This window comes from Marmota marmota, unplaced genomic scaffold (assembly GCF_001458135.2).
Source record: "Marmota marmota marmota unplaced genomic scaffold, marMar, whole genome shotgun sequence".
NCBI classification, from domain to species: Eukaryota; Metazoa; Chordata; class Mammalia; order Rodentia; family Sciuridae; genus Marmota; species Marmota marmota.
Window position 1 is genome coordinate 1218369 of NW_025999942.1, and position 15140 is coordinate 1233508.

General features: G+C 42.3%; 1 protein-coding gene across 1 annotated transcript in view; it reads right to left on the reverse strand.

Moving 5' to 3' along the window:
- The window catches only part of LOC107153194 (phospholipid-transporting ATPase IB), a 532593-nt gene that overhangs the window by 415273 nt on the left and 102180 nt on the right, over positions 1-15140 (reverse strand). Inside the window, exons 17-19 of the mRNA XM_048801263.1 lie at positions 11990-12095; positions 11162-11244; positions 86-135 (exon numbers count right to left, since the gene is read on the reverse strand). Coding sequence (XP_048657220.1) covers positions 86-135; positions 11162-11244; positions 11990-12095 — 239 coding nt within the window. The remainder of the gene's footprint in view (positions 1-85; positions 136-11161; positions 11245-11989; positions 12096-15140) is intronic.

Consider the following 15140-nt stretch of genomic DNA (forward strand, 5'->3'; position numbering starts at 1 on the left):
CATACCATACAATCATGCAAATGTAGATGAGGTTGTCAAATATATATAAAGTATTTTATTTCACGTGTCTGAAAGACAGACATACCTGGAAAATTCTAGGACATGAAGGATTTCAAATGTCTTTTCCTCTCCCATCTACAGAAAAAAAAAAGGCTCTTAACTGCAAAGTATTAAAATCTCAAAGCAATTGTCCCCCAATATCTCCCTCTCTCTCTCTCTCTCACACACACACACACACACACACACTCCCCTATCCTCTAGCCCCTGCAAAAGCCTTTGCAATCTACACAGTTTTCTCTGAAATCTGGCAGAGTCATAGCTCCCTCTTCTGGTAAGAAGCTTCATTATCCTGCAGTTCACCGGCTTCACAGTGAGCTTGGTGCAGCCTAAAAAAGACAAGCTGCACAGCACCTTGGGGCCAGTTTTGAATTCAGGATTTTACACATTTATAAAAATCTGTGCCTAGATCATTTACCATAACATCCGCAGCATGGTCTGAGATAGCATCCTATCATAAACACATCTGTTCTGTGCTACAAAATGTATGACTAATACTGAGGCGTGAAGACCCTAAATAAGCTCATGTCAGTTCTGAATAGGTTTTGCTGCCAAACAACTATTTCCAAAACTTAGGGAAAAACTTTAAAATTTCAGTGTTCTTAGATTTAAGCCTGCAGATAAGGGGTTATTAGTGTGTACCTAGTTTTAGGGAATTAATCAAAGACCCTTTTTCTTTCTTTTTTTTTTTTTTTTTTTTTTTTTTGGTACTAGTGATTGAACAACCAAGGGGCACTTTACAACTGAGCCACATCTCCAGCCATTTCTTATATTTTATTTAGAGACAGGATCTTGCTGACCTGCTTAGGGCCTCACTAAGTTGCTAGGGCTGGCTTTGAACTTGGGATCCTCCTGCCTCAGTCTCCCAAGCCACTGGGATTATAGGCATGTGCCACCACACCCAGCTCAAATAGCCTTTTTCCTTTGGATTCTTTCAAGTTAGAATTCACAATTTTCTCCATCTAAAAAAGGGCAGATTTTATGACTGCCATTTTCAATTTTTTCATCTAATCTTCTATTCCCCCAACACATCACAGTAGAAACAGTATGGTCTTTGGAGTCCAACAGATGTAAGTTTGAACCCAGTTTCTGCCACCAAGTGAGTGCATTTCTTGTGAATAGTGGCAACACTCTTTTCTTAGGCTTGAGGGAAATGGTCAATGAAGTGACATACAAATTTCCATGTCCATGACTGAGTAATCGCCATCTTCCTACCACAATTCTCAGCCTGTCTTGCTATATCCTAAAATATTCTAATTACCTCCTTAATCTAACCTTCATTAGTCTTCACTCACCCCTCTAAATCCATCAGCTCCCCCACCCCTCAACCTGTCCCAATGCTCTCAGATCCCTATTCTCAAAGGCACCCTCTGCCACTATCCTGTTTCTCTGCCAGGAACTGCCTCCTCTGCACCACTGTTAACACCAACCACTGCCACATGCCACCCATGTGCTCAGCTGTTACAGTGATGATCAGCAAGGACATGTTGTGTAAATACCTGGTGGCTAATTGGAGAATCTGTGGCTCACAAATATCTCAGAACTAATGGTTGAATAGAATTTTTTAGATGATTATTGTTTATAAGACCTAACTAATCAGGCAGTCTTTTTATGCCCAGAAATACAACCTTAGTCTGACATATATATATGAATATGCCACAGTGAATCTGAACATCATGTACATCCACAAGACTGGGGTCCTAATTAGAATAAGATATCCTCCATGTTTGTATAAATATGTCAAAACAGACTCTACTGTCATGTATACCTAAAAAGAACATGTGGAAAAAAACTCAGTAAAATAACAAAGGATGCCAGGGGTGGTGGCACACTCCTGTAATCCCAGTGGTTCAGAAGGCTGAGGCGAAAGGATCGCAAGTTCAAGGCCAGCCTCAACAACTTAGTGAGGCCCTGAGTAAGACTCTATCTCAAAATAAAAAGTTAAAAAGGGCTGGGGATATGGCTCAGTGGTTAAGCACCCCTAGGTTCAATCCTCTGTACCAAAAATTAAAATAATAACAACAAAGCAATACCAACACAGCATCTATGATAACCATGCCACAGGCTCTCTACTGCCCATGCTTATCTGGCACTGTGACACAGGCAGAAGCAGCTGTTCTACCTGCATTCCCATTCCCACTCACCCTTCCCATGTCCCTCCACCACATCATATCCTGTTTTCTCAATGCAGAAAGAAACATGAAAGAGTCCCCACACAACAGAAAATACTACAATTACAGTTAAAAGTTCTCTCAAACTGAAGGGAAAGACCTTGTTTAATTTTAAGTTACTGTAAAGTAAATTCTGTATTCAATCAGTACTTCACTTTTAATGACTGCACATTTCTGTAAACTAAATTCCCTCTGTGGATTAAAAGAAACAAAATAAAAATAAACATGATCTGATCTCTATATTCCAAAAGAAACTGAAGATGCTCCCCAAAGAGGCACTTTGTATAAGGTAGGGTATTTTGTAGATTTTTATATTTTAGAAGTAAAAGAGGAGGGAAGGAAGATGGCGGCGAGGAGAGTGCATTGCCCACGTGGGCTGCTTCACTGTGTGGGAGTATGACAAGTCAGGACGGCTAAAGGATATCTTGTTAGGAATTTCCAGCAATAGTGGGGTGCTCCGGAACCTGGAGGAAGGATTTCCATCGCACGAGGATCGGCTACGGGGACTCAAACGCGAGAGGTTTGTCGCACGGAGGGTAACACTGCTTATTCAGCAAACCACCCCGCAGCTAGAGTCTGCAGCGCGCGCTGGGAAACGAGGAGATAGCGACGCAGGGATACAGCGCTGCAGTTTCTGCCAGCCGTGCAAGCACCGTACTCAGGGCTGAATTCTGGGTTCGAGACGGGGGAAGGAAGCGGTCCATCTCAGTTCTCCACACCGGTCAGACCACAGAGGAGGCCAGCAGCCACCATGTTGGAAAGCTGACATCACCATCCCTGTTTTCGACTGACCGCAGCTCATTTAGCCATAGAACAGGTAATTTCAGGCTGCCATTCGCCTGCGGCTTGCAGACAGATTGCTAGGGTTCAGTGCCTGGGTGCTTCTTAGAACCTGATCTTATCGGAGCGAACACCGAGTGCGGGGCGGCCGAGTTCCGGCTCCCGGAACCGTCCCGGAACCGCCCTGGCCCAGGGCTGCGGAGCCTGCGGAGGCTGCTTCTTGGACCCTGCTCCTATCAGAGCATACACCAAGCACTGAGCGGCCGAATTCCGGATCCCGAACTGAGCCCGCGGGGACTGCTTCTTGGAGCCTACCCTTATAGGAGCTTACACCGAGCACGGAGCGGCCCGAGTTCTGGCTCCTGGAACTTCCCTGGCCCGGGGCTAGGAGCCCGCGGAAACTGCTTCTCAGTCCGGGTCCTGCTGAGGGCCGGTCAGGACTCACCCGTTGCTTTGGTTGCCTGGCAAGGGGAACGAAATGCTGCCATTCGCATAGGATACCAACATGGCAGAGATCTGATGTCATCAGAAAGCGGCGGAGGAGAGAACTTCATCAATACCAGCGGCGACATAAACAGTTGGTCTCCTGGTAGGGGGGGTGAGGCACAGACACCCGAGTCTCCTCAATTTGTCGTCGAGCCAGAGGGGAGGAGCCGGGCCGCCACCAGCGCCCGGAGCAGGCCCAGCGGCTCGCCAGCGTGGTGACCGCGTGACCCCAATTGGAGAGGGGGCGGAGCGGAGCCGCCACCCGCACCCGCAAGGTGGGCAGACCCGCGACCCAGTGGTACATGGGCGTGGTAGGAGGGGCAGGGCAGAGCCGCCGTTCGCGCTTGCAAGGTAAACAGACCTGTGACAGCCTGGCGGGTCAGGCCCAGTGGCCTGCCAGTGTGGTACACACGTCACCCCAACTGGAGTAGGGGCAGAGCAGATCCTTCTCCCACGCCCGGATCAGGCCCTGCCGGTGTGGTGGTCACGTGACCCCAATTGGAGTGGGGGCGGAGCGGAACCGCCACCCGTGCCCGCAGGGTGAGCAGACCTGTGACCAACCTGCAGATCAGGCCCAGGGGTCCGCAGGCGTGGTAGGAGGGGCAGGGCAGATCCGCCGCCCGCGCCTCCAAGGTAGGCAGACCTGCAACAGACCGGCGGATCAGGCCCAGGAGCCTGCCGGCGTGGTACACACACCACCCTAATTGGAGTAGGGGCAGAGCAGAGTCGCCGCCCGTGCCAGGAACAGGCCCAGCGTCCTGCAGGCGGGGTAGTCACGACACCCCAATTGGAGTAGGGGCAGAGCAGAGCCTCCACCCGTGCCCGAAAGGTGGGCAGATCTGCGACCGACCAGCGGGACAGGCCCAGTGGCCTGCCGGTACGACAGACACGTCACCCCATTTGGAGTAGGGGCAGAGTAGAGCCGCCGCCCGCGCCTGCAGGGTAGGCAAACCTGCAACCGACCGGCGGATCAGGCCCGGTGGCCTGCCGGCGTGGTACACTCGTCACCCCAATTGGAGTAGGGGCAGAACAGAGCCGCCGCCAGCGCCCAGAACAGGCCCAGTGACCTGCCGGCGTGGTAGCCACGACACCCCAATTGGAATAAGGAGAGAGCAGAGCCGCCGCCCGCGCCTGCAGGAAAGATACGCAAGCAGTATGAAAAGACAAGGAAAGAAAGGACCACAAGCAATGCAGGTCAACGCAACTTTAGAAGAGGTAACAGCTGCAGCAGATGGAATGTCAGATAAAGAATTCAGGATATACATGCTTCAGATGATCTGGAGTATCAAGGAAGACATTAAACAGCAAAATCAGACAATGAAAGATCACTTCGACAATGAATTACGCAAACAAATCCAGGAAGCAAAGGATCAACTATACAGGGAGATAGAGGTTATAAAAAACAAACAAACAGAAATCCTAGAAATGCAGGAAGCAATAAACCAACTTAAAAACTCAATGGAGAATACTACCAGCAGAGTAGAACACTTAGAAGATAGAACATCAGACAATGAAGACAAAGTATTTCAACTGGAAAAGAACATAGACAGCTCAGCAAGACTGTTAAGAAACCATGAGCAGAACATCCAAGAAATATGGGATAACATTAAGAGACCAAACTTAAGAGTCATTGGGATACAGGAAGGTACAGAGCTCCAAACCAAAGGAATGAGCAGTCTATTCAATGAAATAATACGAGAAAACTTCCCAGACTTGAAGAATGAGACAGAATCCCAAATCCTAGAAGCCTACAGGACGCCGAATGTGCAAAATCATAAGAGATCCACACCTAGACACATTATAATGAAGATGCCCAACATACAGAATAAGGAGAGAATTTTAAAAGCTACAAGAGAAAGGAAGCAGATTACATTTAGGGGTAAGCCAATCAGGATAACAGCTGATCTTTCAACACAGACTCTGAAAGCTAGAAGATCCTGGAATAACATATTTCAAACACTGAAAGAAAATGGGTTCCAACCAAGAATTGTGTATCCAGCGAAATTAAGCTTCAGGATGGAAGATGAAATTAAAACCTTCCACGATAAACAAAAGTTTAAAGAATTCGCAGCTAGAAAACCATCTCTTCAAAACATCCTCGCCAAAGCATTACAGGAAGAGGAAATGGAAAATAACAATGAAAACCAACAGTGGGAGGTAGGACAGTAAAGGGGGGGGAAATAATCAAAGAGGAAAACAAACCATGTTTAGTAACAGAAATAAACAAATATGGCTGGAAGAACAACCCATATCTCAATAATAACCCTAAATGTTAATGGCTTAAACTCACCAATTAAGAGACACAGGCTAGTAGAATGGATCACAAAACAAGACCCAACAATATGCTGCCTACAGGAGACGCATTTGATAGGAAAAGACATACATAGGCTGAAGGTGAAAGGTTGGGAAAAATCATATCACTCATATGGACTTCGGAAACAAGCAGGAGTGTCCATACTCATATCAAATAAAATAGATTTCAAGCCAAAGTTAATCAAAAGGGATAAAGAGGGACACTACATACTGCTTAAGGGAACCATACACCAACAAGACATAACAATCATAAATATTTATGCCCCAAACAATGGTGCAGCTATGTTCGTCAAACAAACTCTTCTCAAGTTCAAGAGTCTAATAGACCACCATACCATAATCATGGGAGACTTCAACACACCTCTCTCGCCACTGGACAGATCTTCCAAACAAAAGTTGAATAAGGAAACTATAGAACTCAATAACACTATTAATAACCTAGACCTAATTGACATATATAGAGTATACCACCCAACATCAAGCAGTTACACTTTTTTCTCAGCAGCACATGGATCCTTCTCAAAAATAGATCATATATTATGTCACAGGGCAACTCTTAGACAATATAAAGGAGTAGAGATAATACCATGCATCTTATCTGATCATAATGGAATGAAACTGAAAATCAACGATAAAAGAAGGAAGGAAAAAGCATACATCACTTGGAGAATGAACAATAGGTTACTGAATGATCAATGGGTTATAGAAGACATCAAGGAGGAAATTAAAAAATTCTTAGAGATAAATGAAAACACAGACACAACATATCGGAATCTATGGGACACATTGAAAGCAGTTCTAAGAGGAAAATTCATTGCTTGGAGTTCATTCCTTAAAAAAAGAAAAAACCAACAAATAAATGATCTCATACTTCATCTCAAAATCCTTGAAAAAGAAGAGCAAAACAACAGCAAAAGAAGTAGAAGGCAAGAAATAATTAAAATCAGAGCTGAAATTAATGAAATCGAAACAAAAGAAACAATTGAAAAAATTGACAAAACTAAAAGTTGGTTCTTTGAAAAAATAAACAAAATCGACAGACCCTTAGCGATGCTAGCGAAGAGAAGAAGAGAGAGAACTCAAATTACTAGCATACGGGATGAAAAAGGCAATATCACAACAGACACTTCAGAAATACAGAAGATAATCAAAAACTATTTTGAATCCTTATACTCCAATAAATTAGAAGATAGTGAAGGCATAGATAAATTTCTTAAGTCATATGATCTGCCCAGATTGAGTCAGGAGGATATAGACAACCTAAACAGACCAATATCAATTGAGGAAATAGAAGAAACCATCAAAAGACTACCAACTAAGAAAAGCCCAGGACCGGATGGGTATACAGCAGAGTTTTACAAAACCTTTAAAGAGGAACTAATACCAATACTTTTCAAGCTACTTCAGGAAATAGAAAAAGAGGGAGAACTTCCAAATTCATTCTACGAGGCCAACATCACCCTGATACCTAAACCAGACAAAGACACTTCAAAGAAAGAAAACTACAGACCAATATCTCTAATGAACCTAGATGCAAAAATCCTCAATAAAATTCTGGCGAATCGGATACAAAAACATATCAAAAAAATTGTACACCATGATCAAGTAGGATTCATCCCTGGGATGCAAGGCTGGTTCAATATACGGAAATCAATAAATGTTATTCACCACATCAATAGACTTAAAAATAAGAACCATATGATCATCTCGATAGATGCGGAAAAAGCATTCGACAAAGTACAGCATCCCTTTATGTTCAAAACTCTAGAAAAACTAGGGATAACAGGAACATACCTCAATATTGTAAAAGCAATCTATGCTAAGCCTCAGGCTAGCATCATTCTGAATGGAGAAAAACTGAAGGCATTCCCTCTAAAATCTGGAACAAGACAGGGATGCCCTCTCTCTCCACTTCTGTTCAACATAGTTCTCGAAACACTGGCCAGAGCAATTAGACAGACGAAAGAAATTAAAGGCATCAAAATAGGAAAAGAAGAACTTAAATTATCACTATTTGCAGATGATATGATTCTATACCTAGCAGACCCAAAAGGCTCTACAAAGAAACTATTAGAGCTAATAAATGAATTCAGCAAAGTGGCAGGATATAAAATCAACACGCATAAATCAAAGGCATTCCTGTATATCAGCGACAAATCCTCTGAAATGGAAATGAGGACAACCACTCCATTCACAATATCTTCAAAAAAAATAAAATACTTGGGAATCAACCTAACAAAAGAGGTGAAAGACTTATACAATGAAAACTACAGAACCCTAAAGAGAGAAATAGAAGAAGATCTTAGAAGATGGAAAAATATACCCTGTTCATGGATAGGCAGAACTAACATCATCAAAATGGCGATATTACCAAAAGTTCTCTATAGGTTTAATGCAATGCCAATCAAAATCCCAACGGCATTTCTTGTAGAAATAGAGAAAGCAATCATGAAATTCATATGGAAAAATAAAAGACCCAGAATAGCAAAAACAATGCTAAGCAGGAAGTGTGAATCAGGCGGTATAGCGATACCAGACTTCAAACTATACTACAGAGCAATAGTAACAAAAACAGCATGGTACTGGTACCAAAACAGGCGGGTGGACCAATGGTACAGAATAGAGGACACAGAAACCAATCCACAAAACTACAACTATCTTATATTTGATAAAGGGGCTAAAAGCATGCAATGGAGGAAGGATAGCATCTTCAACAAATGGTGCTGGGAAAACTGGAAATCCATATGCAACAAAATGAAACTGAATCCCTTTCTCTCGCCATGCACAAAAGTTAATTCAAAATGGATCAAGGAGCTTGATATCAAATCAGAGACACGCCGTCTGATAGAAGAAAAAGTTGGCTACGATCTACATACTGTGGGGTCGGGCTCCAAATTCCTCAATAGGACACCCATAGCACAAAAGTTAATAACTAGAATCAACAAATGGGACTTACTCAAACTAAAAAGTTTTTTCTCAGCAAAAGAAACAATAAGAGAGGTAAATAGGGAGCCTACACCCTGGGAACAAATCTTTACTCCTCACACTTCAGATAGAGCCCTAATATCCAGAGTATACAAAGAACTCAAAAAATTAGACAATAAGAGAACAAACAACCCAATCAACAAATGGGCCAAGGACCTGAACAGACACTTCTCAGAGGAGGACATACAGTCAATCAACAAGTACATGAAAAAATGCTCACCATCTCTAGCTGTCAGAGAAATGCAAATCAAAACCACCCTAAGATACCATCTCACTCCAGTAAGATTGGCAGCCATTATGAAGTCAAACAACAACAAGTGCTGGCGAGGATGTGGGGAAAAGGGTACACTTGTACATTGCTGGTGGGACTGCAAATTGGTGCAGCCAATTTGGAAAGCAGTATGGAGATTTCTTGGAAAGCTGGGAATGGAGCCACCATTTGACCCAGCTATTCCCCTTCTTGGTCTATTCCCTAAAGACCTAAAAAGAGCATGCTACAGGGACACTGCTACATCGATGTTCATAGCAGCACAATTCACAATAGCAAGACTGTGGAACCAACCTAGATGCCCTTCAATAGACGAATGGATAAAAAAAATGTGGCATTTATACACAATGGAGTATTACTCTGCATTAAAAAATGACAAAATCATAGAATTTACAGGGAAATGGATGGCATTAGAGCAGATTATGCTAAGTGAAGCTAGCCAATCCCTAAAAAACAAATGCCAAATGTCTTCTTTGATATAAGGAGAGTAACTAAGAACAGAGTAGGGACGAAGAGCAGGAGAAGAAGATTAACATTTAACAGGGATGAGAGGTGGGAGGGAAAGGGAGAGAGAAGGGAAATTGCATGGTAATGGAAGGAGACCCTCAGGGTTATACAGTGGAGGGGGTAGAGAGAGAGGAGGGGAGGGGAGGGGAGAGGTGGGGAGGGGGGAGTGTGGAGGATGGGAAAGGCAGCGGAGCACAACAGACACTAGTATGGCAATATGTAAATCAATGGATGTGTAACTGATGTGATTCTGAAATCTGTGTATGGGGTGAAGGTGGGAGTTCATAACCCACTTGAATCAAAGTGTGGAATATGATATGTCAAGAAATTTGTAATGTTTTGAACAACCCACAATAAAAAATTAAAAAAAAATAAAATAAAATAAAATAAAATTGATCCAATAAGGAAAAAAAAAAAAAGAAGTAAAAGAGACAAATGAACTACTGCCAACTCAGGAACAATATCAACTTATTATATTATTTGGAAGTGAACTTCAAGTGCATTAAGGCAGTCTTGGGACTTAAGAATGCATTATGCCAAAATCTATAATAATCCATGAGATTTCCCCCAAATTGAGGGATGGGCAGAAGCGAGGGAAGGCAGTGACATCCAGAGAGTAGTACAGCCCTTCTCTCTGGTCATCACTAACGTCGCCAGCACCTCGCCAGTCCCAACCATCATTTTTATCTGTTGCTCACCCAGAGTGTTTGTACCTGATCTTATTCTTGATAAATGTCAAACATCCCTAATTCCAAAATCCAAAGGGCTCCAAAACTGAAAATGTTTTTAGCACCAATATGACATCACCCATGGAAAATTCCACACCTGACCTCATGTGACAGGTTGCAGTCAAAACACAGGTGTCATACAAAAGTACCTTGGGCTGTGTAAATAAGGTCTATATGAAACATAAATTTCAACTTTAGATTTGGGTTCCATTTCAAATTATCATGATATGCAAATATTCCAAAATCTGAAACATCCAAAATCCAAAACACTATGGTCCCAGGCATTTTGGAAAAGGGATACTCAACTTGTAAAAAGCTTTTCCTATTGCTAAATTTCCCTCTGCAACCCACAGGAAAGAAAATTCAAATCAGAAAAAATACATAAACCCCTTGACTTCAGGGAATAGTCATATAGATAGAAGAGATGTTAACCTCTAACTCGCAGCCCTCACAGCTATGGAGAGGGAAGCCCAGTGGACTCAGGACTCCACTGTGCAAGAACTCTCAGGCACTGGGGCTACAGAGAGGTGTAAAGTCTGCCTCAAGGACAGCCAGGCCTTGAAGTTACTTTCCCAACTTCTAGAAAACAGAGAGACGACTTGAGAAGTTCTTTCCTGCAAGCAATTTCAAAATAATTCATGAATGACTTCTCGAGAAGAAGAGGGGGAAATTACTGCAATACAAAATAAAGGGGATAAGCAAATACAATCACATAACCACTTCAGTGTTTCAACTGAGCATTTCAAGTCTAATTTTTCATCAAAATAAAAACAGAAACTTAGCCATGAGATTCACCACAGACATACCATTTCAAGTAGAAAATCTTAAAAACAGTGAACTGGAATGTGCCCAATTATGTCCCTTACCGCTTCTATGATGACTGAGTATGGGGTTCTGGCTGTGAAGACAAAGCCCAGCTTCTTAGCTCCTTTCACCAAAGCAGCTTCATCTGTCAATAAGAAATCAGTGAAATACTGACTAATCCTTCATGATAGAATTCTGGGAAGTACCATTTTTCAAATTACCCACCGTGGTTAGGGAGGCCTGGTGTTACCTGCATGGTAGTAAGGATTCAGACTAGGAGCACTCACTCTTGCTACCACCAGGGACCTGAAATGGGCACTTCCATAGGATGGAAAGATGTGGACCTAAAGCCAATTCACCAGAAGAGTGATTTGCACTCCTGCTTTTCTTGGTTAGGATCAAGTTCTCTCAAATGGACATAACTAATATTTCCACTGACTAAATATCTCCTCTGAGCAAAGTCGTGTTTTAGTTGTAGTTCTGTGGGATTTAGAGCACCAGGAAGTGGGCAAAGAGTAACTGCTCCAATATATACCTTCCACAATGGTTGGAAAATCCACAAGGAAGGGAAGATGAGCAAAAAAAAACCAGCCCTGTTCTCTCTTGAGAGTTTTGTCCAGTTCCATAACTTTTACTAGGAAATACAAGATGGCCCTGATCTTCCCTGGCACTTAAAGTGTAATGGCAATCAGGAGAGCTCAGCACCAGCTCTCTTGAGTTGTAATACCTGTAGTCATGATAATAGTCATGATCTGAAAATGTTGAAGAGGCCAGAGCTAAACAGCAGGGTCTCTGTGGGGCAAGCTACATCACCACATCTGTTACAAATAATTGCAAACACCCATCTCGAGGACAGGAGCCAGCAGGGCACATCCACCTAGAGCACTCACCTGGGGAAGAGGCCTGATAGATGATTTCATCTCCATCCTTCTCAGGAACAACAGTGTGGCAAACAGCCAGCAGGGTGAGGAACTCCTGTATAACAGGGGCTGTGGGCTTCAAACAGGAGGCCAAGTTAGCCTGTCAGTTATAGTACTGCTACCATATGCTGCAGCTGAATGCATGTCATTGCCTGCTTCAAATCCAGTAATGATTCCCTTCTCCCTCTAGCACAGGGTCCAGATACTAAGCTGAACCCCAGGCCTCCTGGGACCTGACACCTGTTCCCCATTTAGTCCACCTCCTGCCACTGTGATCTGATGTCCTTTAGTTCTTCAAATAAGGCACATCCTTTCCGAGTGTCCCATTGCCACAGCCCTTCATCTGCTTTCAGGAGGTTCTTCTGTCCACCCACCCCTCAGGCTTTGGGCAGCAGTCACTTCTCTCAGTGTCTCCGAGTCTCTGGAGTGCCAGCCCATGCCATCAGAAGAGAATCAAGGCAGCCTAGCTGCTCCTGCGAGTCCCAGGGCCCCAGTCCCACTCACATCTCACACTTCCCAAGCTGCACATGGGCTTCTCCCCACTTCCGTTAAGATCCCGGGACAAGTGGGGCTGTCCTCTCTGCCTTCCTCACAGAAGTGTGCCCAGGAAAGGAAAGTCACTCCCAATACACATGGAATCACCAAAACAAGTGCATTCCTTGACTTTCCATCCTGCTGTGCTGGCATCTGTCCTACAGTATGTCTAATCTTGGTTTGCGTATGTGTGTGGCGTTGGTGTTGGGGATGGAACCCAAGGCCCTCATGTCTGATCTTTTAACTACATAATTTCAACACTTATAGGGCAGTGCATCCTTTACTCATTACAAAATCCATTTCTCTCATCCTCCTTGAGAAGAAAAAAAACTGTAAGTTAAATTGGGATTACACACATTTATAATCACAAGGAAAATGACACCTTAATACAGTCTTTCCCATCTAAGAATACATTATGTATTCCTACTCATTAAAGGCATCTAAATCCTCTCAACACAGGACCTGGCATGTATCTTATTAAATTTTTGGTCTACTCAAAAAATACTTGAGTGACTACTGTATACAAAGCATTGTTTTCAATAAAGTCAGAATGGGGGATGGATTTGAACAGGGCAACTGTACTAAGCACCAACAGACAAACCCAATAACAAATTTAATCTCAGTAACTGAGCTGTGGTTGGTTGCAGGACGTCCTATAGCCAATTAACTAATTAAACTGTAACCAGCCAAGTTGCATCTATCTGGTTGATTAAGCTTAGCCTATTCACTTGTTTTTGATGACACACTTCTGTTTTTGTATAAATGCTGTCAGATCACAGTGGTAGGTGGATTTCTCAGAACCTCTGGTTCTGGGTGCTGCCTGACTCTGGAGTCACTCATTTGCTTTGTTGTGCCGTATTTCCTCTGCTTGAATAGACACTACTAAATTTCACTGGTATAAGGAGTTTTCCTTTTAATATCCATTTAAGGCATTTTATCAGTTGCTTTTCATATTATGAATGGAATCTGACTTCCCTGTATTTTTACAGTAGTTTATTATTGAGATGTAAATAAACACATTGATTTTAGTAAATTAATTTGATCTCCAATTGTAACTGAGCTCTTACTAGCTGAGTTTTAGTTCACTCTCTGGGATTTCAAGGCAAACAATTTTATCATCCACAAATCACACGATTTCCCTTTTCCTTCCAACACATTAACCTGCTCAGTTCCCCACTGTTGGCATGAGCTAGCACTTCAAGAATGATGTTCAAAGGCAGTGGTGGTAACAAGCTTCCATTAACTGAGGTTATTTTCATGCCCAGGTCTTCAAGTGCGACCCTTCTAATTTATAGGCCACTGGCTATACATCTGAGATAGGTGTGTTTTTACATTTAAGCTGCTTCCTTGTTTTTCATGGAGGTTGGTTTTTTAAGTCATAAATGGAAGATGACTGCCACAAAAAAATGTTTTTCATTTCTTCTCTGACCTTTTATTATAACTTAAGGGCAAGTTTGTGGAAGGAAATCACAACTATTCACATTGCTGCTTCTTATCAGCCTACATGAAAAGAAAATTCACATTAAATTATAGTTGAGGGAAGTCAGATAAATGAGATTAGAGAATTTACAAATCCCTTAAGGCCAACAATGCAAAAATGATAAGAAATTTCTCCCAAAAGCACTTCAATTTGAGAAATAGACTTCAAGATTGTCTCCCCACATCTGAGACTCATCCAGCGCTGCACACAACCTTGTCCCACAAAGAGAAAAAGGGGATCACTGACTTACTAGCAAATAAATAAGCCTAATAGTGAAATACTTTCTGAGTTTTATCAAGATGAGTCTTGGGCTACAGGTGTAGCTCAGTGGTAGAGCACTTACTTGCCTATCATACTTGACACCCCAGCACTACAGCATAATAATAATCCTAACAACAACAAATTGAGTTTCTACCTTGAGTTATGTGCCATGCAAAATTCTGAAGATTTTTACAAAACAAAAACTCCTGAGACAAAATTAGTGTACCTTTACGTTTCTACCTAACCTAGTATTCTACAATGAATTAAAGAGACAAAATCAATCTGAAGTCTACAGAAAAAATGTCTGTAAAGTATTTCAGACAAGTGCCCCATGTTTAAAAATAAAGATTTTTTTCCTGTAACTTCCACAAAGAAAAATTTTTTTATAACTTTGAAGAATTAGTGGTTTATTACAAATATCCACATATGCATGCATATATACGTACACTTATTTATTTATTTATCTAAAGTTAAGGGTTTCCATTGTGATAAAATACACGTGTAAATACCATTTTAAGTGTGCATTCACAATTCCATGTACCCACACCATGATCCATTTTTAACCATCCCCAACAATAACTCTGTAGCCATTAAATCTTAACTCTCTGTTCTCTCTTTCTCCCACCCCCTAGTAACCTCTCTCCTGTTCTCTGCCTCTGTGAATTTGCCTATCCTATATATCTCATAAATGAAACCATATCATGTCTGTCCTTTGGTTAACAGTTTTAATATGCACAAAATGCCAGGCATTTAGAAATGAGTATCTTCTATTTGATGAACTTACAAATAGCTCGAAATTTTACATTCTAAAATTGTTTGCATGCCCAATTGGATCTACAAATAATA